This window comes from Ceratotherium simum, chromosome 4 (genome assembly GCF_057802395.1).
Source record: "Ceratotherium simum simum isolate JZ-2026a chromosome 4, ASM5780239v1, whole genome shotgun sequence".
NCBI lineage: Eukaryota > Metazoa > Chordata > Mammalia > Perissodactyla > Rhinocerotidae > Ceratotherium > Ceratotherium simum.
This window is the reverse complement of record NC_141903.1, coordinates 59,546,090-59,570,984: the sequence shown is the minus strand read 5'-3', so window position 1 is coordinate 59,570,984 and position 24,895 is coordinate 59,546,090. Positions and strand designations below refer to the sequence as shown.

General features: G+C 39.5%; 1 protein-coding gene across 3 annotated transcripts in view; it reads right to left on the bottom strand.

Moving 5' to 3' along the window:
* The window catches only part of EPB41L4A (erythrocyte membrane protein band 4.1 like 4A), a 242,249-nt gene that overhangs the window by 32,666 nt on the left and 184,688 nt on the right, over positions 1–24,895 (bottom strand). For all 3 annotated transcript variants that reach the window (XM_087429928.1, XM_087429929.1, XM_004420315.3), the window contains exons 14-18: positions 14,736–14,826; positions 12,144–12,227; positions 11,029–11,142; positions 3,032–3,079; positions 985–1,062 (exon numbers count right to left, since the gene is read on the bottom strand). In XM_087429928.1, the coding sequence (XP_087286054.1) occupies positions 985–1,062; positions 3,032–3,079; positions 11,029–11,142; positions 12,144–12,227; positions 14,736–14,826 (415 nt within the window). The remainder of the gene's footprint in view (positions 1–984; positions 1,063–3,031; positions 3,080–11,028; positions 11,143–12,143; positions 12,228–14,735; positions 14,827–24,895) is intronic.

The following is a 24,895-nucleotide window of genomic DNA, read 5'->3' as shown; positions in this document are numbered from 1 at the left end:
CAACCTCCTTGTTTACCGACAAGAAAAAGACGACCCAGAAAAGTAAGGCAAGCAGGCCAGAGTTCCACATCAGGTGATAATGGGCTTCCCAACAGTGGCACTACTGACATTTTTTGGACCAGATACTTCTTTGTTGTGGGGGGCTGTCCTGTGCACTGTAGGATGTTTAGCAGCATCTCTGGCCAGTAGCAATCCCTCCACTCAACTGTGACAATCAAAAGTGTCTCAAAACATTGCCAAATGTCCTCAGGGAGCAGAGGGGGAGCACAAAACTGCCCCCAGTTGAGAACCACTGGGTTAGAAACTGGTACAACCAGCAACCACATCCTTCTCACTCCCAACGTGGGGCTCTTTCACTACGTGAACATTTGTTTTCAAATAAATAGTTCGGAATTAGGGAGAACTGATTAATGCATTAAGCCATCGCTAATACTGATGACACGTCAAATGATGTTATTAAAAAGCTCTTAAAAACGAGTCAACGGTGTGAACTAACTGCATTTACCCATCTAATTGTGTGTGCCTGACATAAATATAAACACGTATTTCCATGTTTACCTACATGAGGCTGAAGCTATGAAATCTATGAAACAATGAATCTCTTGGTTTTGGTTGGGCAAAATATAGTAACATCATGTTACAAGATACTTCAGGGAGAATTCCCTCTACAAATGGTAAAATTTCTTACCAGGCTTAGGCAAATTCACTACACATTGTATCTAAACATAGATCACCTTTTTTTTTTCCCCTAAATTAACAAGAAGGAAACTCATTATCAAGTTGTTTAATCATCTTATTATAAAGATAAGAAACTCAGTTCAAAGAGCTGAGGCTTCCTAAAATAGCACGTCAAAATAGTGCCAGATTCCTTCTTAAACATAGATGAGAATATCAGGCTTAAAAATACATAGAACACAGAGCTTCTACCACCAACAGCAGCCTCTGATTTTGGAGTTCCAGTTAACTACAATATTCCAATCTTACCTGTTTCTCTTTTTCCGGTGTTCTCTATTAGAATTTTCCGACTCACTACCACTGCTTGTGTTACAGCGTGAGCGCGACCTGAAGACAAAATGAGAAGAGCAAAAGAAAAAACTGACATTTATGACAAATAAAAAATTTAAGAAATGTTCACGTTAGTTCGTTGGAATTAATTTTGCAGCAAAATCACTAATCCAAATATAAGTAGTTGTATTATCCCTCTCCTAGTCAGTGTTTCTCACTTCAGTCAGACATTGGAATAAGTCTACAGAAATGTGAAAGCAGATTAAGGCAAATGTCACCATGCTCCCAGACAGGACCACAAAATCAAGCACTTGCAACAGAACCCTGTTATAGCAGAGCTATCAGCCCCTGTGGTGGACTAAATATGGACACCAAGCACACCCCACCCCACATTGAGAGAGGTAGAGTTTATCTCTCCCCCACCTCCTTGAACTTGTGCTGGTCCTGTGACTGATTTTATCAACAGAATGAGGTGGACGGGATACTCTGCCAGTTCCCCGACTATCCCTTAACAGGGCTGGTAGCTCCTGCTTCCTCCCAGCCGCCATCTCAAGAAGCCTAGGCTAGCCAGGTGGAGAGACCAAGGAGAGAGAGACCCCAGGCCTCCAGTCATTCTGCCAAGACGCCAAACATGGGAGAGAAAGGCCTCTTGAATATTCTAGCCTCAGCAGCCATCTGACTGCAGCTCCAGGTGAGACTAGCAAGACTAGAGCTAAAGAACTGCCTGTTCTGGGCCGGCCCTGTGGCTTGGTGGTTAAGTGCGCGCGCTGCGATGCTGGTGGCCCGGGTTTGGATCCCGGGTGCGCATCGAGGCACCGCTTCTCCATTCATCCTGAGGCCGAGTCCCACATACAGCAACTAGAAGGATGTGCAGCTACGACATACAACTATCCACTGGGGCTTTGGGGGGAAAAATAAAATAAATAAAATCTTTAAAAAAAAAAAAAAAAAATTTTAAAAAAGAACTGCCTGTTCCACCAAGACTGACAGTAGGCCCCCCTTATCCACGGTTTCAGTTACCACTGGTCAACTGAGGTCTGAAAATATTAAGTGAAAAAGTCCATATGAAATAAACAATTCATAAGTTTTAAATTGTGTGCTGTTCCGAGTAGCATGATGAACTCTCGGGTCATCCCACTCAGTCCTGCTGGGACGTGAATCACCCCTTTGTCCGGCATATCCATGCAGTGTACGCTACCCGTCTGTTAGTCACTTAGTAGCCCTCTTGGTTATTAGATCGACTGTGCAGTACTTGTGTTCAAGTAACCCTTACTTCACTTAGTAATGTACAAGAGTAGTGATGCTGACAATTCGGATATGACAAAGAGAGGCCTAAAAGTGCTTCCTTTAAGTGAAACGGTGCAAGTTCTCCACTTAATAAGGAAAGAAAAAAAAGTATACTGAGGTTGCTAAGATCGATGGTAATTTTTATTATAGTATATGGTTATAATTGTTCTATTTTATTATTAGTTATTGCTGTTAATCTCTTACTATGCCTAATTTATTTTTTTAATTTTTTTTACTCATTATTTTATTTATTTTTTTATTGTTCCTAATTTATAAATAAAACTCTATCATAGGTATGCATGTATAAGAAAAAGTATAGTATATATAGGGTTCAGCACTATCCACAGCTTCAGGTGTCCACTGGGGGTCTTGGAACATATCCCCCATGGATAAGGGGGGACCATTGTATACAAGATATATACAGTCGTTGTGGCTTTAAGCCACCCAGTTTTGAGGTGGTTTTAATGTAGCAACAGATAACCAAGACAGCTCCTCTGAAATACAAAGAAGCAGAAAAAAAAAAGAAATTGCTAAGGATGCTACAGAATGGAAGACTGAGAACCAGTTGAAGTCAAAATTGATATTTCAAAGTTAAAAAAATATTTATAATACTCTTAAAGCAGCCACTAATAAAACAAACAAATGAAAAAGTCCCCACTCTTGCCTCAACTCTGAGTAGTGCTAATCTGCCAATCCTTCCTCCCTCTCCCTGACCCTCCTTCCTTTTTTTTTTTTTTACCTCCTCCTTTGCTTTAGATCTGAGTCTTCACCACTGTTATGGGCTTTCCTATAAAAAACAAACAAACAAAGACATAAAAGAAAATAGAAAATTATCAATTGGCTAAGGAAAGCACACCAAAACATCACTTCATCACTTCAGTGAATGCATATCTGTTAGGTATTCATTTAAATCACACATATATGTCCAGCCCTATGATAGGTCCCAGAAATAATAACATAACACCAACTGGCCTCAAGAAGCCAGCAACCCAGTAGGAGCTGCAAACAGTCTATAAATAACAATGCACAACATGCCCGTTACATTCCATTCATCCAATGATGGGGTGAGCCTGCGGTTCCTAGGTCTGCAATCAGCCAAGCCACGTTCTGCCATAGCTTGACTGATGTTGGCTCTCACTTGGATGCCCTTTCCAACACCCTGGGCTCCAAGTCCCTTGACCTTTTCTCTAATAACCTCTTCACAATAACTCAGCGACCCACATCATGGGCACACTTTGCACTTTATCATCTGTAACCACCTCCAAACACTTGGCTCTCTAACCACAATCTCCTCTCCTTCCTGTTTACCAATCCTATTCACCTTCAAACAGCTCTGAGAGGGCATCCTGGTGAAACCCGTGGGCTCTGGAGCCAGACATCCTGAACATGAATCCCATCTCCTCCATGATGAGCTGTGTGATTTAAACATATTACTTCTCTTCTCAGTTCCTCCGTTTTAATAGAACCTCCCACAAAGGGTTGTTATGAGGATAAAATGAATTAATACATTTAAAATGCATAGAGTAGGACCTGGCCCATTGTAAGCACTCAACAAACGTTAGCTGGTATTATTATTGCTTAGCCAACTACTTCCACTCTACCTTTCTTTAACCTCAATGGGACTACCTGTCTATGGACCTTTCTACTTTCCATCAGCTCTTCTTTGCCTTCTTCATTTCCTCCCCGACTCAGCTTAGATTTCCATCATTTCAATAACATGCAGGCCAGTACTCAAAATGTCAAGATGTCAAGAATGAAATCCAGCATTGTACGGTTTCATGGATTGAGGTGGGATGCACTGAAGTAAGAATCACAAGGACATTACAGGCTTGAGAGGGACACCTCTGAGTTTGCTTTTTGCTATGTTGAATTTGGGGTCCCTTTGAGAACTCCAAGTGCAGGACGCACATGGATTGTTGGAGGTAAGTCAGGAGCTAGATTAGCTGTCTGGACTGAAATATAAATTTCTTAAACATGTTAATTGAAATATGAAAGAGAGATGAGGCTGTCTAGATAGACAGTATAGACAGAATGCAAAGACAAAGCCAGTGACAGAGCCGTGAGAAACTCCAGCATTTATTTGACATGGTTGAAGAGGACTAGCTTGTAAAAGAGACAGAGAAACTGTGTCCATAGGAAAAATCAAGAGAGTGATAATCTGTTTACTAGATAGCTCCCTTCTCTCTTCATTCTCGGAATGCTACAAGCCAGGCTTATATCTCCCAGGCATGAGATTAGAGAATCTCACTGTAAGAAATGGACGGATACAAAGAAAAGACCTACAGATACCAAGTTTCAAAGGATCCTCCAATGAAATGGTTGAGACTACCCACATTACTTTGCTCCAAATTACAGTGAAGCTATGAGTTAACATGCTCTGCACCATCCAGAGGGTTCCAGTCTTTTTAGTGCCTAATGCTTAAATATGAAGAGAGAACTGTAATCACTTGGCATTTGAGGATGGCTTCTGTGTGGAAAGACAGAGGCTGAAACAAACAATTAGGAAAGCATGTGTGTGTGTGTCGGGGGGACTCACAGGAAATAGAGACAATATAAGAAACAGAAAAAGTATCAAGTATACTAAAATGTATAATTAATGTCTTTAGAAAAATGAAGAATTTGGTATCAAAAGAGTGAATAAAAGTTTTTAGACTTTGAATTCATGTGGCAGAATTTAAAATAATCAATAGAAAGTTTGGAAGATAAAGTTAAGGATATCTTCCCCAAAGTAGAACAAAAATAAAACAAAACTAATATATGGAAATAAGGATAAAAATGATCAAACTTGGATATCAAACATTCATCTAATGAACTTTCTAAGAAAAACCCCAGAAAATGTAGGAGAGGAAGCTATGAAAGAAATAGTGCAAGAAAATATCCCAGAACTGAATGATCTTACTTTATAGGTAGAGAGAACCTATTGTGTGTTTAGCATAATAGATTGAAAAATTAGATCCATACCAACATCAATTATCGTTAAATTTCAAAACATTATAGATTGAGAGAATTTTTAAGACTTGGAAAGGGTAGGAATATGGGAGAGAAAAAAAAGTCTGTTCACAAATGGTGACAAATCAGAATGGTGGCATTGGCATACTTAACGGCAATATCAAAGAAAGAAGATAATGAAGCGCTGCCTTCAAAATGCTGAAGGAAGGTTATTTTTAATTTAGGATTCCATGTCCAGATAAACTATAATTATATGTATAGAATAAAGACATTTTCAGAGATTCCAGCTCTCAAAAAAATATACCTGCCATGTAAATTTTCTTTGTTAACGACTGGAAGATATATTCCATCAAAACCAAGACAAGAAGCCATGAGACCTAGAAATATGGGATCCATCATACAAAGAAGCAAAGGAATTCTCTGGATTATGGTGAAGGGAATTCATCAAAGCAACGTCTGTGTAGCAGTACTAGAGAGCAGACTGTCCAGATGTGAGCAGGAGGGTGCAGAGAGCTCCAGGAGGGATATAAATGGAACTTGCAGATTACCTCAGTACTTGTCTATTTCAGGAGGAGTTTTGCAGCTCTTTGAGAATTTGGATGAAGAATTAGTGATAAGCACAAGGAAAACTAAGCAACCGATAGGTAGATAGAAAACTAGGCAATTATCATCTCCAAGCAAGTTGTAAAACCTGTACAAGAATGGAATTGTATTCATTGAACGCTATATAGATCATCTGTGAACAGTATTTACACAATTGTGTTTATACTAAATAGTTATCCAAAAATTTGGTGTATGGACAGAGACATATCAATGTTATTTGATATAAGAATATTGGGGAAATGGGGGATGTAGGTTATGATGGGGCATTAAAGAGCCATGTCTGCTCCAATCAGAGTGTGAAGGGACTACATAATAGAGGGTGAGGAAGTGGAGACAAGAGGCTTAGGCACCTCTCTCAGGAAGTTTGGCTTTAAAGGAGAGAGGAGAGACTGGGCAGAAGATGAAGGGGGATCTGGAGTCAAACTTGTTGTGTGTTTGTTTAAATAGGAAAGACTTGAGAATGTGAAAAGCTGGTAAAAGAATTTTCATAAGGTCAAGTTGAATATGTGTGCAAGGTAGGAGGGTAGTTAATGAAAGTCATTGAGAAGACAAGAGGTGATGTGACCCACATAGCGCAGGTGGAGGGACTGACCTTACTTGTAAGGACAGATCTGTGAATAACAGAGGAAGATGTTGGTAAATCATATTTTTGGTAGCAGGGAGATGAAAGAGTTGCCATCTGATGGCTACTTTTTCTTTCGAAGGAGAAAACACAGTCATCTGCTGAAGCAGAGGTATGATGCATAAGCTTGCAAGGTGAAAAGAGTTTGAAACTGCTTTGCAGCAACAGAGAGAGTACTTAGATCAGAGAAAGGTGGTATGATGGATGGGCCATGTGTTGGATCCATTTGAGGCTTATGAACCTGGATTTGTAGTGTAACATATGCCCTTTTGTGTAATTCCCTCCAGCACTGCTCAGCCAGCTGTTGAGGGCTGGCCTAGAGAACATGGATAGTAGGAATCTCCCATGCTTGGGGTCTTGCCAGAACGATTGAACAAAAACCAGGGAGTTGGAGACTTAACACAAATGCAATTGTGTTATCATCTCCTTCTAAAAACTACCAGTCTAATGACCAAAATCCTCAACAAGGCTCAGGTGTCCCGCGAGGTCTGGCCCCATCTTTCTCTCCGGGCTCACTTTCTCTCCTGTTCACTCAGTACTTGAGCAACACGAGCCTTTCATCCTCTTCATGAATACTCCCTGCTCCCTGCCATCCCAAGGCCTCTGCACATGTGAGCCCCTCTACCTAGAATGATCTTTCCTCTGTCTGTTCTTGTCTCAGATCCCAGCTCAAGCGTGCAACCTCAGGGAACCCTTCCCCGACCTCCTTTATTCAGTAAAACTTCCCCTAATAGTGCTGTTTACACAGGTGTTTGGGTTGTAAAAATTTATCAAGCTGGTTGGGTTCACACACTTCGGCAGCCAGGGGTTCACGAGTTGGGGTCCCAGGCGCAGACCTATGCACTGCTTATCAAGCTATGCTGTGGCAGGTGTCCCACATATAAAGTAGAGGAAGATGGGCATGGAATGTTAGCCCAGGGCCAATCTTCCTCAGCAAAAAGAGGACGATTAGCAACAGATGTTAGCTCAGGGCTAATCTTCCTCACCAAAAAAAAAAAAAAAAAGTATCAAGCTATTACACTTATGACATGCATACTTTTCTGTACGCATGTTAGGTTTCAATAACAAGTTTTTAAAAATCTCCCTAAGCACCACAAAACTCTTCCTTCAAAGGACATATAAAAGTCAGAACTGCACATGCATTTGTGTGATTCATATATTTCTTCCCCAGACTGTAAGTTCCCGAAGGGCAGAGACTTGTCTAGTGTTGTTTAACACAGTGCCTGGCATGAAGCAAGCACTCAGTAAACATTTTTGAGTACAAAGATGGATAGGGGTAAAAATAAATTGTACTGCCAGAAAATATGCTGGCTTTCTTTTTCTAGAACAGAAATGTTTAAAAAAGCAGGCTTCAGAGTCCCCATGGACCTTGAAAATTATATGACAATTTGTATGTAATTATGTATTTCTCCCCCCTAGGGAATGAATCCAATATTTCACCAGATTCTCAGAGAGTTTTGTCACCCAAAAAGGTTAAGAATCAGTGTTCTAGACTCAGCCAGAATTTGATAGATGTCTATTCAATGATAAACAACAGGCAAAATATGAAATTTTGACATCTTTTGCAAAACATGTTATTCTGGCATCCATTGCAAAACAGAATTTCCTATTATTAAATTTAAGTCCTTGAGATTCTTCCATGCTGAGGACAAATCTTGGTTTTAAATGTCAGTTAATCCAACTAGGGATTTGGGCCCAGGGGCAAGGTAAATATGTGTGAAGATGAAACAAGACTGAGAAGGACGGGGACGTTTATAGGGCATTTATAGTGGAAAGAAAACGAAGAATAAGCTTTAGCTCTCCTATGCCAACACGCAGCAGTGGCTAGTCTCCTCAAAACACACATGCCCAATAAGAGACCTTTCAAGTGACACACAGAACCAGACAGAAGGCTCTAAGGCTGCCCAGACAAAATGATTCTCTTCCCTATAAATCAAAATAGTCTTTCCTCTGGATGGTGCCAATGAAAGGATCCTGTATCCACTCACCACAATTACTTCTCTGTGAAACACAGGAAACCAACAGAAAACGCATCTCAACACAGAAGTCATTAAGTCTGGATTTGGGAATGTATATGCTCCAAACTATTTCAAGCAATTAGTTTGGGAAAAAATAATGTAAATTTTGGTATTTTACCAAAACTTGATAAATTCATTTTCAAATATATTAAAATCAAAATGACCATATGCTCCACATGTGTAAATATTTTATTTAGGTAATGCTGATGAAGAACACTAATAATTAAGGATGAAAATCTATAAAAACCTATCTACTTAACAATAATGATACAGTGCCAAATTCTTAATATATTTAGTGATTCCTACTATCCACACCCTCTCAAACTACACATACACACAAATGCACTTTAAAGTATTTCCTAGTGGTGTTGCCTTGGTTTTAAAAGTTGTCCAGGGGCCGGCCCCGTGGCGTAGTGGTTAAGTGCGCGTGCTCCACTGCTGGCGGCCAGGGTTCAGATCCCAGCACGCACTGAGGCACCGCTTGTCAAGCCATGCTGTGGCGGCGTCCCATATAAAGTGGAGGAAGATGGGCACAGATGTTAACCCAAGGCCAGTCTTCCTCAGCAAAAAGAGGAGGATTGGCATGGATGTTAGCTCAAGGCTGATCTTCCTCACTAAAATAAAATAAAAAAATAAAAGTTGTCCAAGTTGAACCAATTGTTGGTAGGGAAGGAGGCAGGAAACCTTTCTCCCTGCCTTATCTAAATGACAGTTATCATCCCTGCCTTTTTCAGATGTACAGACCTGGATCCAAATCCCGGATGTGTCACAAAGGAGAGTTACCATCATCCCCGAGTCTCAGTTTTCTCACCTGTAAAGGTGAGATGATAATGCTGGGCCAGGTATTTTCCACTGGTACTCAGCACCATCCCGACCCATCTATAGTCTCCCCTGTATTGCCAAGACTGGAAGCCTGAAAATTACATTCTCTTGGACTCCTTTGCCAGCTGGGTTCCACTTACGGAGGCAATTAGGAGAGATCTGAAGGTAGGAGAAAAGGGGAAGCAACTTTGCCTCTGGCAGTACCTGTGGCACCACTCCTGCACTGCTGAGAAGTGGGGGTTCCACAACACTAGTTACAGTGGCAGTACCTCCAGCAGCGACAGTAGTTCCCACAGTGGTGGCGCCCACGCTAATGTCAGCAGCAAGCACAGGCTCATGGGGGCCAGCTCAAAGGCAGAAGCAGCTTCTGGAGCTCTGGGTAACACCCCTTCCTCTCCTTTTATTCCTCCAGCCGGGGGCAGGGGGGCGGCCAGCACTGTGTCCAGATCTCAGAGTCGCACCACTCTCTGCCTCATGTTCCTTCAATCCTACTCACACTTGTGCACCAATTCCCTGCATTACTCCCGCTCTGCTGGCAACGCCCAGTGACTGAAGGATACAAATGCCAATTTCTGCATAGTTATTACAAGGATCTAATGAATATATATATTTAGCAAGCAATTTGCTCAGTACTTGGACCATGATAAATGCCAACTATTACTCCCTTATCCCATCTAATCACTGCTGGTCATCATTTAGCTCCCCTTTTTCAGTCCTACTAGGTAAGGTGAACATAGCCCTTTCTCTTCTTAACCATCAAAGGATTTCAGTGAAGGTGGACCTGGTTTGAGAAAGCTGGGGAGCAAGACTCTGGGAAACTGGCAGAAGTAGAAGGACTCAAACAGGGATGGACTAGCAAGTAAGTATAAACAAGGGCAGAGAAGAGAGAAGGGCTTCTGCTTCCCAAATCCACAGAGTGTATAAAAAGAACCTTGATGATTACCTGAGAACACGACCTGAACTTCTCACAATTATAAAAGTCAATTCTAAAATACCACTTATGTAGGTACCCAAAGAAAAACACAGTCTCCATCACGTAGGAATGAATTCAATTTCACTGCTAAGTCATTTCTAGGTCTTCCTCTCTTGGACCCATTACATTGCCCAGCCTGCTTTTCAGAGAGAGTCCAAAACTTCTAGATACGGACCTTTTAATTAAGTACACACAAATATAATCACATAAACAATGTGACCTGCTGGGTAAAATATAACAGGATTCATTTTCTCTGTGCTCTGAAAGGGGTTTTACTCAAGTTTATGCAACAGTATCAGTCTGGGAACAGAGCACTCAGCCTCAGCTAAAAAGATTTGTCAAAAAACGTAATTTTGTCTTCTCAGGTCAAAACATTTAGTATCTTTCATATATTAACATATATCATTAATATAATATATATTATATACACCATGTACTATACTACACACACTAGATAATATATATAGTTAAAATACATTATACACATAACATATTTTTTAACTTATCAGTCTTAGTTACAGTACAGAAAGCAAGCTCCTGTCAATATTTTATGAAATTATTCTCTGAAACTCTGGCTGTTTAGAAGAAACGCTTCAGAATCTCTAGCTTATTTTATCTCAAAAAACATAAGCTTTCTGTTTTCTTGGGGAGATAGTCCAGATATTACGAGAATAACCTGTGACAAAAATGTGACTGGGACCTAGATATTCTGTTGAAAATTAAAACCTGAGGGGCTGTGTTCAGCTCACCTTCTCCTCGTTGGCTGTACAGAGTCATTGTCGCTCCCACAGGAGGGGTTTCGGCGGCGCCCGTAGGGGAATTTGGGGGATTTCATGCGGTCATTGGGAGAGTTGTAGAGTCCACTGCAGTGGAAGAGGGAGGGTCAACAACTCCTGCAGAGGGCCTGGAGGGGCAAACACCCTAACCGGGATCTAGGGAAATGTCAGAATTGCACAGGAAGTACTTTCAAGGGAACACTGGATGGTGAGCACATGGTTCTCTTTGCTGACAAGATTATTCAAAGAAAAGAGAGGTAAGATCTGCTAAATTAAATCATAAAAGTCGTTATTTTCCAGGACCAGACTTGTCTCTCTGGCCTTGCACAGTAAGAAATGAACACACATAAATGATGGCAATAACAACAATTTGCATTTATGACAAATCTACCACATGCCAGGTGCTGACTAAGCTAAAGGCTTTATATTCATTATCTTAGCTAATCTTCATATCAACCCTAAGCACTGAGGTATAATTATTAGGCCCATTTAATAGAAAAGAAAATGGAAATACAGAATGTTCAATTAAGTGGCCCAAGTAAAGTAGCTAGGAAGTGGCAGGGCTAGAATTTGAACCTCTGGGTAGTCATACCTGAAACTACCATAACTACATAGCCAATAAGTTACAATGCAGATCTGTCACTGGTTTGGTAGTTGTAAATAGAAAGAAGCCAAATATATCTACATTTTTAGGAATACAGGTCTTCTAAAGTCACTATTCATCAATCATCGTTTTCAACTCAAGTCTTTACAAGAACTATGAAATGGGGGAAATTATCATTAATACGTGATTTAGAGTTTTCAGAAATATGTCATCTTACTCTAAACCATCCTAATGACCTTCCAGGCAGTTTCTTAACATACACTAGTCTTCCTTTCTGTCTTTCCAGAAGAAAGTTTCACGTTAGGACACATTCTATTGATTTCTATTTCAGAAGTTCCTGGTCACGCTGATTTAGGAATCTGACGGCCTTGTCCACAGCTAGTCATCACCAGCCACACAGCAGTTGGATTCCTTTATTTAATGAGCTGCAATTGCTAACCCCTTTTCTACTGTTTTCCTTTGTAAAAACAATGATTCCCTTTACCTCTGGGGGCCATTTTCTTCCCACGGTGCATGAGATTTGCTTCTTTGGGCATCAGGGCTGTTTTCATTCTTTGCTTTCTTAAAGCTTTAATTAAAAAGAAAGTGTGGAAAATAAATTAACTAGAAAATAAAAGGAAGTTAACTCACGTACTTATTTCTTCAGTAAAATTATTTAACAAAAGTTTAAAAATGCATGTGTGTTTTTATCTATACTCATGACTCATTCCAAAAAGAATATGAAGTGACTGCCTAAAAAATACATGTCTCCAGCAAGTACTTTTGGGTCTTTTTATCCCCCTCTTTCCTCCTAGCTTTACTGCTTGAAGCCAACAGCAGCCAGGTCACCTATTGTCAAGAAACTTTCAGGAGTGTCCACCTGCAGGTTAGGAAGCAAGGACAACCATTAAGCCATGAAAAGAAGCAAGCTCAGGAGGAAGGAAAGCTGGGGTGTCCGGGCTCGTGAGGCTGGGTCCCTCTTTTCAGCAGTGGTCAGAGACTCCGTAGCTCGGGACTCAGGTCTCAATCTGTGCAGGCTGGTCAGCTCTGGGCAGGTTCAGGCTACCCCAACCGACCTTCCCCTGCCCCCGGTTTCCGCCATATCTTGGCTTCATCCTTGCTAATCAGAATGACTTTCAAATGCTATTTCCTGACCTAGTATCATCTTTCTGTCCTAAGAATGTAAATATAACTGATTTGTTATTCAATACCAACAAATTGTTTTAGAAACACACGGGGAAACACAGAAGAAGGGACTCATCAGAAGCCTTCGGTCACCAGCGGGAGGGGGAAGATGTGTCACCTCTCACTTCCCCAGGAGTCTCAGCCTCAGAAAAAGATAGAGCTACTTAACTCCTAATCCACTTTAACCCTGGCTTTTTGAGGAATCCTCTATATAATTGTCCTCAAACATGGTCATAGCGGGGTTCTTTACAATAGCCAACAAAGAAGAGAGAAAAAAATGACAAGGTCATTTCAAAAAAAGAAGAGAAATTTCTACTCTAGCATACTATATCCATACAGGAATTAATATAAGCCTAAAAAATCATGCATTTGCCAAGGCACGTAACACACAGCATTAGTATACAGTAGGTAGGTTTTATATACGAACAATACATTATTTTTATAAAGGTTAAAAAACTTTTGAAGATCAAATTCCCAAAGTAAAAGCCTACTTTTGAAATGAGGAAAAGTAATAAATATCTAAATATTTAATACAACAGTAGAAAGTGTGTGTGTGTTTAATAAATCAGAAAGAAAAAGAGAAAAGGGAGACTGAGAAATGCAATGGAAAGATGAAAGGGGAATTGGGAGAGTAGGCGAAAGTTAAAAAATAATGAAATCCTGGGTGGCAAATTAATTGCATTCACTCCCTAAGCTATTGTTCATCTGGAGCGTGAGTGGAAAATTTGGCGGCCCTTCAGGTATCAGTCCTATCGGCAAGAGCGCAGTTGCAAAGGAGATTGAACTTCTTCTGTACATTTTAAAAAGGCTTGGGATCTGAATTTCATGGAAGATTACTGTTCTTATGTTGGCTTTACCATAAGCATACCCTGTACATACAGATTAAGCTGACTCTCTATCCACAGCTGTGAGGCTGACTAAGGGAAGCAGGTCAAATAAAGTGTATGCAGAGGCAAAGAACTTGTCATTCCAAAAAGAGAATTTGTAAAGTGTGTATCCCGGACCTAAACTAAAGAAAATGTAGACAAAACCCTGGGGAAAACATTGCAACTCTGAAAATCTTCACATCTTGGAATTATTTTGCTAGGAGATTATAAACTATACTCCAAGTACCCACAATCCTGGCGAATGAAGACACCATTATTTACTAACAAAAGATGGAGCAGATGATCTATGAAGTCTTTCAAGGTCATGTATTTCTCACTGCTTGAACTTCTCCATGATGTGTGTGGAACTATCTCCATAGAGAAAGTGAGCCGATGAAAGCTGCTCATTGTATGTCTAAAATGCTGTTCCACGAACATAACTGGAGACAGGAAAAAATGACGCTGAAACAGCGTCTTAACAGAGAACAAGGCTGATCTTTCAGGGAAACAATCCATGTAATATATTAAAAGAAGGTCTTTCCGCTGGGGAATGCTGCTGGGAAAATTGATGCAGAGGACCACGACAACTCTTCATACATATGCAATCACTGACTTCTAAAGCCCTGCACCTCTAAACGCTATAAACCCTCTTTGCAGGGCCACAGTTCAGTGCACTGCTGTAATGAACACAGTACATTAAACATGAATATCATCTACTTTATTTCACAGGTCCCTCTGAGTTAGTCCATTATATCATGCCATTTTAAAAATCACATGGAATTTTCATTTTGCTGCCAAGAATGCAGACCACAGACTATCTGTGAGTTCACCACGCTGTGACAACAGGAGCATTTCCATCAGATGAGAGAGGCGGGTCCTAATGTTTTCTATTTCACTGGCATTTTAAAATATTCTTTGGCCCACAGACTATTTTGATCAAATGTATTAGTTAATTATCAAAGTGAAAAGATTCTTAACCTGGCCAAAAGGAAAAAGCATCTTGGTGACGGCATCTAGTGGTGTGTTCTCTCAGTTAACTGACTGACCTTTTTATTGGTGAAGGTGCAATAATTTTAGTCATTCCTTCATTTTCTCCATTTTCCACGTTCGCAGTTACCCGATTTATGCTGTTTGATCCTAGGAGCAAACGGGGGAGGAAAGATGGAGGAAAGGAGACAGTGATTAGAAAAATACAAAGAAGCAAAAAAGTTATTTTAAAATGCAATTTTAGGGACATCATGGCACATTTTATTGATAAATTATAATTCCAAATAATGAATCGCCCAATAAATCTGAGGTACTATTTTCTGACACGTACTAAACCTTCAACATTACAATGTCCAAGGGGGTCTAGGTTATGATATCACTTTAAAATGGGGCCTTTTGAGACTTTAAGAGTTCACTAAGTCCCCACATCATGGACATTCTTTACTTTAGACCGTTAAAATAAGATTCTAAGATATTTAGTACTATATATTGGAATGCAAGACATAATAACCAGTCCTTCATAACTATGTTGTGAAGAATTTACTGTTTCTTAGCATGCCATGATATCCTCCATTCCAAATCAAACCAAAAAAAAAAATATTTCAAACCCGAAAATATTCCAACTCATAATGCAAATGGCAAGAAAAGAATAATATAGATGTGATTTGTATCACTCACCTACAAAAAAAAGTTTCCAAATGTGTTTTTGATGCAAACATTCCTAAAAGTCTAAAACTGACTTTTTAAAAGCTATTATTCCACAGATTTGCATACATGCTAGATGGACCAGCAGAGGGAGCCCCCAGCAGACACAATGTTGGAAATCATGATCCAAATAGAGATCAATGAAGCGCTGGGCCCATCCAGGAAGCCTGGATCCCATTCTTAGGACAGAGGCCGATAAGTCTGCAGGTGTGAGATATGTGGGCACCCATGACAGCTCTTCCCAAGTGGCATGCACCTCACTCTGGGAGGTACAGGGGAAACCAGCGATGGGATGCTCGAAGTCCTTCTTACATGTTATATGTCCGTCTCAGAGAGGCATCTTGCAGGCGTATGTCCACAACTCAAGTCCTTCAATCCAAAGTGTAATCACCATTTCGAGTCACGAGATGAGTTTGTAATACCAAGAGCTAATACTAAGAGCACCTACCATGTGTCGGGTGCTGTCTCAAGCACTTCATGTCTATTTACTCATATAACCCTCAAAATAATCCTGTAAGGTAGATACTAACATCATTCCCATTTTTAAAGAGAAGAAAACAGGCCTTTCCAAGGTCCCACAGCTCATGAGTGGGGGGCAGCTCTGAAACCCAGCTGTCTGGCTCCAGCACTTAGCTCTATTCATTTATTTGTTTTTTGGTGAGAAAGATTAGCTCTGAGGTAACATCTGTTGCCAATCTTCCTCTTTTTGCTGAGGAAGACTGGCCCTGACTAACATCTGTGCCCATCTTCCTCCACTTTATACGTGGGACACCTGCCACAGCATGGCTTGATAAGCGGCGTGTAGGTCCACGCCCAGGATCCAAACTCGTGAACCCCGGGCTGCTGAAGCAGAGCGTGTGAACTTAACCACTACGCCACCGGGCCGCCCCCCAGAGACTCAGCTCTAAACCACCACATCCCACGGCCTCCCATGCATCATCTGTGCCCCACCCTCAAACAGTTCAAAAGTCAGTCTGCATTAAGGGTCTGCTAGGAGAGACAGACTCTTTAGAAGATAAGCGAAAAGACTGTCCAATGAGGAGAACATTTAATAGCCAATTAAGAGAAGAATTCTCTCAAGGGCAACCAATACTGAAAGACAACAAGAGAAACATTCGAGCACCCCCAAAGTTGGAAATTCCCTCCAGACCATTTGGAGCCATGTTTGGCTCCTCATCAGGAAAGATAAACATTAATGAATACACCTTAGCCAGAGAAAACAGTGGTTCCAAATAAGAGTTTCAACAACTATTATTATAAGGAATTCGACATGGATTCAACATATGAATTTTGTTCCTATTTTGAAATCCTGAAATGGAAAGATAAACCTGAAGATAGATGTGCATTAAAGGTAAGCTCACGTTGGAGCAACATCCAGAATCCAGGAATTAAAAAAGAATAACATTGGGGCCTACGGGAAATTTCACCAGGTATGATAAATGAGACACAACCAATTCCCTGAACTATCCCACGTCCTATCAGACATCGGCAGTGGCCAGTCACTGTCTATTTTACCATAACTGTTAATAAAAATCACAAAGGCAGATTACCAAAATTGCAGGCACAGATTTGGGATGGAGCTCCTTCTCAAAGTCAGAACTCTATGTGGTATGGTCCTGGGGCAGTGGCAGGAGGGATTCATTCATTGTTGCTCCAAACAGTAGGTATGCCCGAACATTAATATTTTTAGTTGTTCCTAATAAACTTTTTAAAAATGTGGTATTGTTCTCAGCAGGTATTGCTAATTTGTAATATAAATGAAGGGACCTTCATGTACCTAGGGCTGTTTTCCCAGGCTCTGGCGAGAAGGAAGCACAGCACAGGGACAAATAGCCAGTGCCAATAATACCAATTGATGAAGCACTAAGTAAAGGTGAATGTCATGTTAACTAAAGGCCGGTGTCACTAGCTTAAGAATAAACCTCAGTTTGCGCCAATCCTCATATCTTTAGACTGACTAGTTTTTTCTTAGTCTAACAACTGATCACCATGGGGAAGGTGAGGTTGCTCAATTACTTTCATCTAGTTTCCTCCCATCTGAATCTTCTAAAAAAATTAATGAACAGGTAGACAAAAAACTGAGGAATATTTTAAAATAGAAATATTTCAATATATATATATTTTCTTAAGCTAATATTTGGTTATTCACAATATCCAAATCATAATTTTTCAAGATGAAACACCAGATGGATGGTTTTGTAAAAGAATTTCAGGAAAAAAATCATGCATGCTCTCTCTCAGACACTCACAAACAGTACAGCCAGGCTTCTTCAAAATAAACTGGTCAATTGTCAGGACAAATTTACTACCATAACCATCATATAACTCTCATCTACACAGCATAAATGAGATAGGGTTTTGTCAGTAATACAATCTAATTCACGGTCCTTTTATATTCAGAATGGTGAACTACTAAGTAAAAATCTGTTTATATGTATACCCTTTCTCTATAACTAAGTGAACTAGACAAGCGTGGAGTTTAAAAGCCTTACTAGGAAAACACACTACAGGGGGGAAACTACTTAAAAGCATTAGCTTACTGGGAACTCTCCTAAAGTATCCATTCATATAATATTTATATGCTAACTATAAATTACTCTTTTCTATTCATGGATGTAGGGTTCTTTAAAAGCCCTAATTAGGCAATACTTATTAGCTTTCTTTTTTTTTTGGTGAGGAAGATTAGCCCTAAGCTAACATCTGTTGCCAATCTTCCTCTTTTTTTTTGCTGAGGAAGATTGGCCCGGAGCTAACATCTGTGTCCATCTTCCTCTACTTCATATGTGGGACGCCTACCACAGCGTGGCTTGATGAGCAGTGCGTAGGTCTGCGCCCGGGATCCGACTCTGCATACCCCAGGCTACCAAAGAGGAATGCGCGAACTTAACCACTACGCCACTGGGCTGGCCCCTTATTAGCTTTCTTTATGTTACTAAAGGTGCACTTAAAAGCAATAACTATACTTTCAAAACAATGTATTTTAACCATCATCCTAATTAGGTCAAATTAGTGAGACTTTATCATACTACCATTTGAAAAGAAAGCTAAGCAATTTAGTAAAGCTAGGTTATGTGTTGGTTATTGAAATCTGCAAATGTGAGAAAGATAGGCTACACATTATTTAGGTTTACTGACTCCATTTTGCTGACATGCCTACTACTAACCATTTTCCTTTTCCAAACTTTTCCTCCCTTCATCACACCACCTTCCAGAACCATCCCTTCTATATTAGCTCAGATTCTTGGGCTACAGAGAAGAGAGGATCTGACAAACCCATCACACTAAAAGGCTCATGTCTTCATGTATTATTGGCCACAGAACGGTTTCATTTTAAAGAGGAAAAAGAGTAGTCAAACATTAACTAAATAATTAACTGATAACAATGGAATTTCAGGCACTGCTCCAAGAGATATTTTGAGGTTGGAGAAATCTTTTCCCCACTCCTTTTTCATTGTAATTTATAACAGACCACCAGAAAAGAATATAATATATAGCATATGAACAGTTTAACAAATATTATAAAGTGAACAGCTATTTAACCACTATCCACTTCAAGAAATAAAAACACTGAAGGCAATTTTCCTACACTACACAAATCACTCCATTTGGGGCAACTCGTTCTTTTAGACAAAGCTGAACAGTTTTCCATCTAAAGTATCTAGAAACATGAATGATCACGTATAACTTTCATAAAATATTTATAATATACACAATAAAATTATTAATTTTTTAAACTAATAATAAGTTAATAAGGCCTCAAAATCTTTTTTTATTGAGGTATAATTGACATATAACATTATATTAGTTTCAGGTACACGACTTAATGATTTGGTATCTGTGTATGCTGTGAAATGATCACAATAAGTCTAGTTAACATCCATCTCCATACATAGTTACAAAAAATTTTTTTTGTGACAAGAGCTTTTAAAATCTACCCTCAGCAACTTTCAAATATGCAACACAGTATTATTAACTATAGTTATCATGCTGTACACTACATCCCCAGGACTTATTTTGTAATAATGCCTCAAAATCCTAATAAAATGAAGAACACACCACTGTGCCCCTCTCCCCCATGACTGCCAGTACAGTGTTTTATATATGGTAGGTACTCATGAAGGTCTACTAGTATAAAGGATGTAATTTTTTTCTACTATTTTTTCCACTAGAAGAGAAAATTCAGGATAATGATGTTATGTTTAAAAAGTGTCAAAACTAAGACAAAAAAAAAATCTGGATGTGGTCGTACGGGAAATGCAGGACAAGAGGACATATGCAGCCATATCCTGCAGGACTGGGTTACTTCTGGGAGCTGTAAAAGCGGCCTTCTGCTATAGCATGATATTCTTTTAAATGACAGCCACAGATTACCTACAACCAAGATCAGTTACTGACATATATTTATTAAGGCTCGTAAGTAAATCTGTATTTTATTTTAGCTAAAATAATATATTAACCTTAACAAGACCACTTAGAATTAGTCAGGAGCATCCAATTCATTTTGTGTATTGTTCAAGTTAAAAAGACAAAGGGTTTTCTATTTCAAGAGGCTGGTCCATTTGAAAGAATAAGTTTATGAGGGGACTGCTATAGTTTATTAAGGAGCCAAATCTAGCTCATGAGCTGCGATCATTTCTGATTCCCGGATTGCTAGACACCACAGCTTAATACGGGCCCACAAAACTTCCTCCAGTTTAGACAGCACTGCAATGCCAGTGTCCACTGCTCCACAGTCACTTATTTGTTCATCTTTTAACACCCTATATGCAAATGCTTCTGGCCTGTGTGCATCAGACCACTACCAGGCTTTTGTGTGGTTTGGCTCTGTTCATGTTTGAGTGCCCTCATCTTAAGTGATCCTCGCCTTCAGTTCAGGAAGAGTGACTGTCAGAACAGAATCAACTTTCCCAGGATCTATTTAGCTACTTGATCTAGTGGCAATTCTTAAAAGTCATCTCTGTGATGTCAAGATTTGGTGATGAATATACATGAATTTTCAATTATAAAAACACTTTGAATTTAAATAACATTAAAGCCTCACAAAATTTGTAGCTCAATTTGACACTTGTCAACCTAAATTAAATCTCTGATGTTACTTAAATGTTGCCATCGCTTTTCATTTACAGGGTGGGCATGGAGGGTGAATATGTGACATTTAAATGAAAAATATACATATATTTGGCAAGTAAGAACACCTTATTATGTTATATACGGAAAAGGACAAATAGCCAATAAGGAAAACAGGATTGGAATATATAAATAATTTCATTTTAAGAACTCTCAAATATGATAAATTTGTAAACTTTCAGGTTAAATTTTATCCCACTTAGTCACATTTCCTTTTCTTCTTTAAAAAAAAAACTCTGTATCTGATACTAAAGACAAATAATCAGCACAGATTAAGACTATTCCCAACACAACAGATTATCAGGTTTCAGCAAAGCCAATCTGATTTTATATTATTTAACCCAGTATGACTTATGGGAAGAAATGTGATATTCATGAATTAAGAATGAGCTAATAATCGGAAATATATTTTAGCTCTATTTCTCCCACTGATAGTATGAAGTCACTTTGCCTTGGTTTCACCAACTTTAGACTGGGTACTATGGAAAAAATGGCAGATGGTATAGCTAATCAGCAAATTAAAACAAGTATTTTTCTAACACCACAAATTATGGTCAAACAGTAAAACGGTCAAGAAAATCTTACATACGTTTTTTCCTATCATGAAAGGTTTTATATTTGGCAGAACACTCATTAACTACGTAAGATAAAATTGAATTTTAAACACACAATTTGGAAAATAGAGGTGTTTCTGAGTCCAACGGCTAACTCTTTAAAGTTCAAATGCTTGACATCGGCCCACTCATGCCAAAAAGACAGCCAGAGCCCTGCTTTTCTTTTTTTGTGTGTGTGTGAGGACGATCAGCTCTGATCTAACATCTGCCAATCCTCCTCTTTTTGCTGAGGAAGACTGGCCCTGGGCTATCATCCATGCCCATCTTCCTCCACTTTACATGCCACAGCACGGCTTGACAAGCAGTGTGTCGGTGCGTGCCCAGGATCCGAAACCCGGGCCCCCGAAGCAGAGCGCATGCACTTAACCACTACGCCACCGGGCCCGCCCCTGAGCCCTGCTTTTCTTAAGAGTTTCTGCATTCAAAACTCCCAAGGGTGGTATTTCAGCAGTTACCTCTTTACCAAATATACAGATTTTTAAGACACTGATTTTGCTATACGTCGACTGCAAGATCAAACAAGGCATTCTGCTAAAAAGCTGGAGGGTAGATTATACAGAAAGGGTGTGGATGAGAAAGATGCTAGGAAAATATGTCTCTGCATGAAAGAGCCCTTCCCTGGTTGGTCTGCTTCCAATTTCTTCCTCCCTCACCTAGCACTCCCCTGGATCCCTCTGCTTTCCTCACTACCAAAATGATCAACTTGGGAGTATGAATCGGGTGGAAATGAAGGCACTTCATCTTCTGCCCCTCTGCCAGAGCTACAGAGGTACACACACTGAGAGAGAGGCGGTCAGAGACATCCTGCCTTGAGAGTGAGAATGTCAGGTTCAAAAACAAGAAAGGCACTCAGACTTGGAAACAACCTAAGTGCCCATCAAGGGACAAATGGATAAAGAAGATGTGGTATATATACACAATGGAATACTACTCAGCTATAAAAAAAAAAGATGAAATCTTGCCATTTGCAACAACATGGATGGACCTTGAGGGTATTATGCTAAGTGAAATAAGTCAGAGGGAGAAAGTCAAATACCATATGATATCACTCATGAATAGAAGATAACAACAACAACAAGAATGATAAACAAACACATACAGAGACTAGATTGGTGGTTACCAGAGGGGAAAGGGGGAAGGAGGGCGGCAAAAGCGGTGACTGCACACGTCTGTGGTGATGGATGGTAAATTAGTCTTTGGGTGGTGAACGTGATGTAGTCTACACAGAAATCAAAATATAATAGTGTATACTTGAAATTTACATAGTTATAAAGCAATGTTACCTCAATAAAAATAAATAAATAAAAATTAAAAAAAAAAAAGCAAAACAAGAAAGGTATTTCTGATTCTGGGAAGGCATTTGCTTACTCTCTTAGGCCCTCAAAGTAGAATGAAAGGGTTCTATCATCTGAAGAACTTGTGATCTACACCTGTGTATACTGGAGGGGCTGCCAGATGTGGTCATAGCAGAGGGGTGCCCACCTTTCCCTTCAGCCATCCTGGGCCCAATGACAATGCCTATCTGTGAATGGTTGGCTAGAATCAAGAAGTGTGGCAAATCACTTAGATATTAAGTTTTTCTTCCTATGATGAGGACACAGTTTGAGGGAAGAGAGATGAGTAAAGGCTCACATCCTATCCTGTCAGTTCTCTTGTACTCTCCCCAACCTCTCCAACAGGGCCACACAATTTAGAGTAACATATAGCAAATCTTCTCCAGTCATCTTCTCTCAAACAATTCATGCACACTTGGTCTAGGGCAAGTGGACAGTTCCAGACCTGACCTAGAGTAGGTTCTGTTTCAGAAGAGTGTGCTAGACCACTGCTTTAGAAGTTTTAATTTGATGCAATTATAATAGTATATAAAGCATATACATATACAAAGTACATATAATTGTACATAAAGATAGCTTTAAAAGGGCTTATTTAGGGCCGGCCCAGTGGTGTAGCGGTTAAGTTCATGCACTCTGCTTCAGCGGCCCAGGGTTCACAGGTTCGGATCCCGAGTGCAGACCTATGCACCGCTCATCAAGCCATGCTGTGGCGGCATCCCATATAAAGTAGAGGAAGATGGGCACAGATGTTAGCCCAGGGCCAATCTTCCTCAGCAAAAAGAGGAGGATTGGCAATAGATGTTAGCTCAGGGCTAGTCTTCCTCACACACAAAAAAAATGGGGCTTGTTTAGCTAAGGCAAAATTGGGAAAATTTTAATTTTTTTCTGCTTCCACATTTGACCGCATATCTAAGAGACCTTAAATCAACGTTCTTGAAACATTTTTACCCAAGAACTCAATAAAAGAATTTGAAAAGTTCTCTATGTACCTCAGTGCATGTTACTAAGATGATCTCTAACATTTTTCATCAAAAGTTTAAATAGTACCAAAGGATGTCATTTGCAGCATATAGTAAATATTGACTTTTTTGTGTGTACGTGTGAGGAAGATTGGCCCTGAGCTAACATTTGTGCCAATCTTCCTCCATTTTGTGTATGGGATGCCACCACAGCATGGCTTGATGAGTGGTGTGTAGGTCCACACCCGGGATCCATTCTGCAAACCCCAGGCCACCAAAGCAGAGCATGCAAACTTAACAACTATGCCACCAGGCCAGCCCCATATCGACATTTTTAAATGGAACTGTTTCATGATTCTCTTAAATGTATCCAAAGTAATAAAATACCATAGAAATTTAATACCAACAGTCATCCATTTAAAAAATACGTGAAATGAGTTTACCAGTTGGAAATTCCATGGCACTCTTTTTTCTCCTTGTAATTGCATTTCAATTCCACCTCCTCTGCAAGAATTAATCCCAAAGTAATATATTTTATGCTTGAAAGTTTTTATTCACTCTACCTTATTTCTCTGTGACAAAAAAATAGAAATAAAGTAAAATACAAGTTTTATTTCCCATAACCAGAAGGATCTACGTGTTAAAATTTCTTCTGAACTAAGTTATCATTACAATTATTAATAGTATATTATTAGTATACCATACTAATGTTGATAAATAATTATTAAATGTAAAAAATAAATTTTTATTAGAAAGTAATCCTAAATGAGATGAATGGGATAGGTTTGCTGTCCCAATGATTACACAGATCATCTCCATTGAAGAATGTTATTTTTTGCTAGAATGAAACAGTTTAGCAACAATTCTATTCCTATTTTTATTTTGATAGATTTTCAATGCTGAGAAACCTTGTTCATATAAGTAGAGGTTTATGTCAAGTATTCTGTTATGAAGACATCACCAATGTCCTAAAGAACTTCTAAAAGTTACATGTAGACATATAACTCTACAAGTAGTGACATATTATCTAAAATTATTTCAAATGTTCTATCAGGTGACAAACCAGTTGGGTCTTCCTTCAATTCTGCTGGAAGCCAAAACGAAAAAATAACTTAGAAAAAGTTGTGTCACTTCATAATTAAGGTCATTTACTTTCCTGAGACCAACCCAGAAGGTTTAACATTTAAGGACAAGGCAGTAGAACAGATTCCAGATGGGGAAAATGTCTGCCTTTCTTTAGGAAAAGAGGAAAAAGTCCATTGGGAAAGGACAGGCTGGGGAAAAGAAGAAGCAAGTCTACTACCACAGGCAGATTCCTTCCAGGAAGGAGAATCTGGAAATTGATTCAGTCAAAAAACTGCCTGTGCCCACACAACCCTTAGAAAGCTTTCCTGTATCCCCTCCCCACCAGGAGTTGCATAACCCAGCTTGAAATCTTCACCCCAATCTATCCATCCTTCAAAAACCACTTCCTTCACAA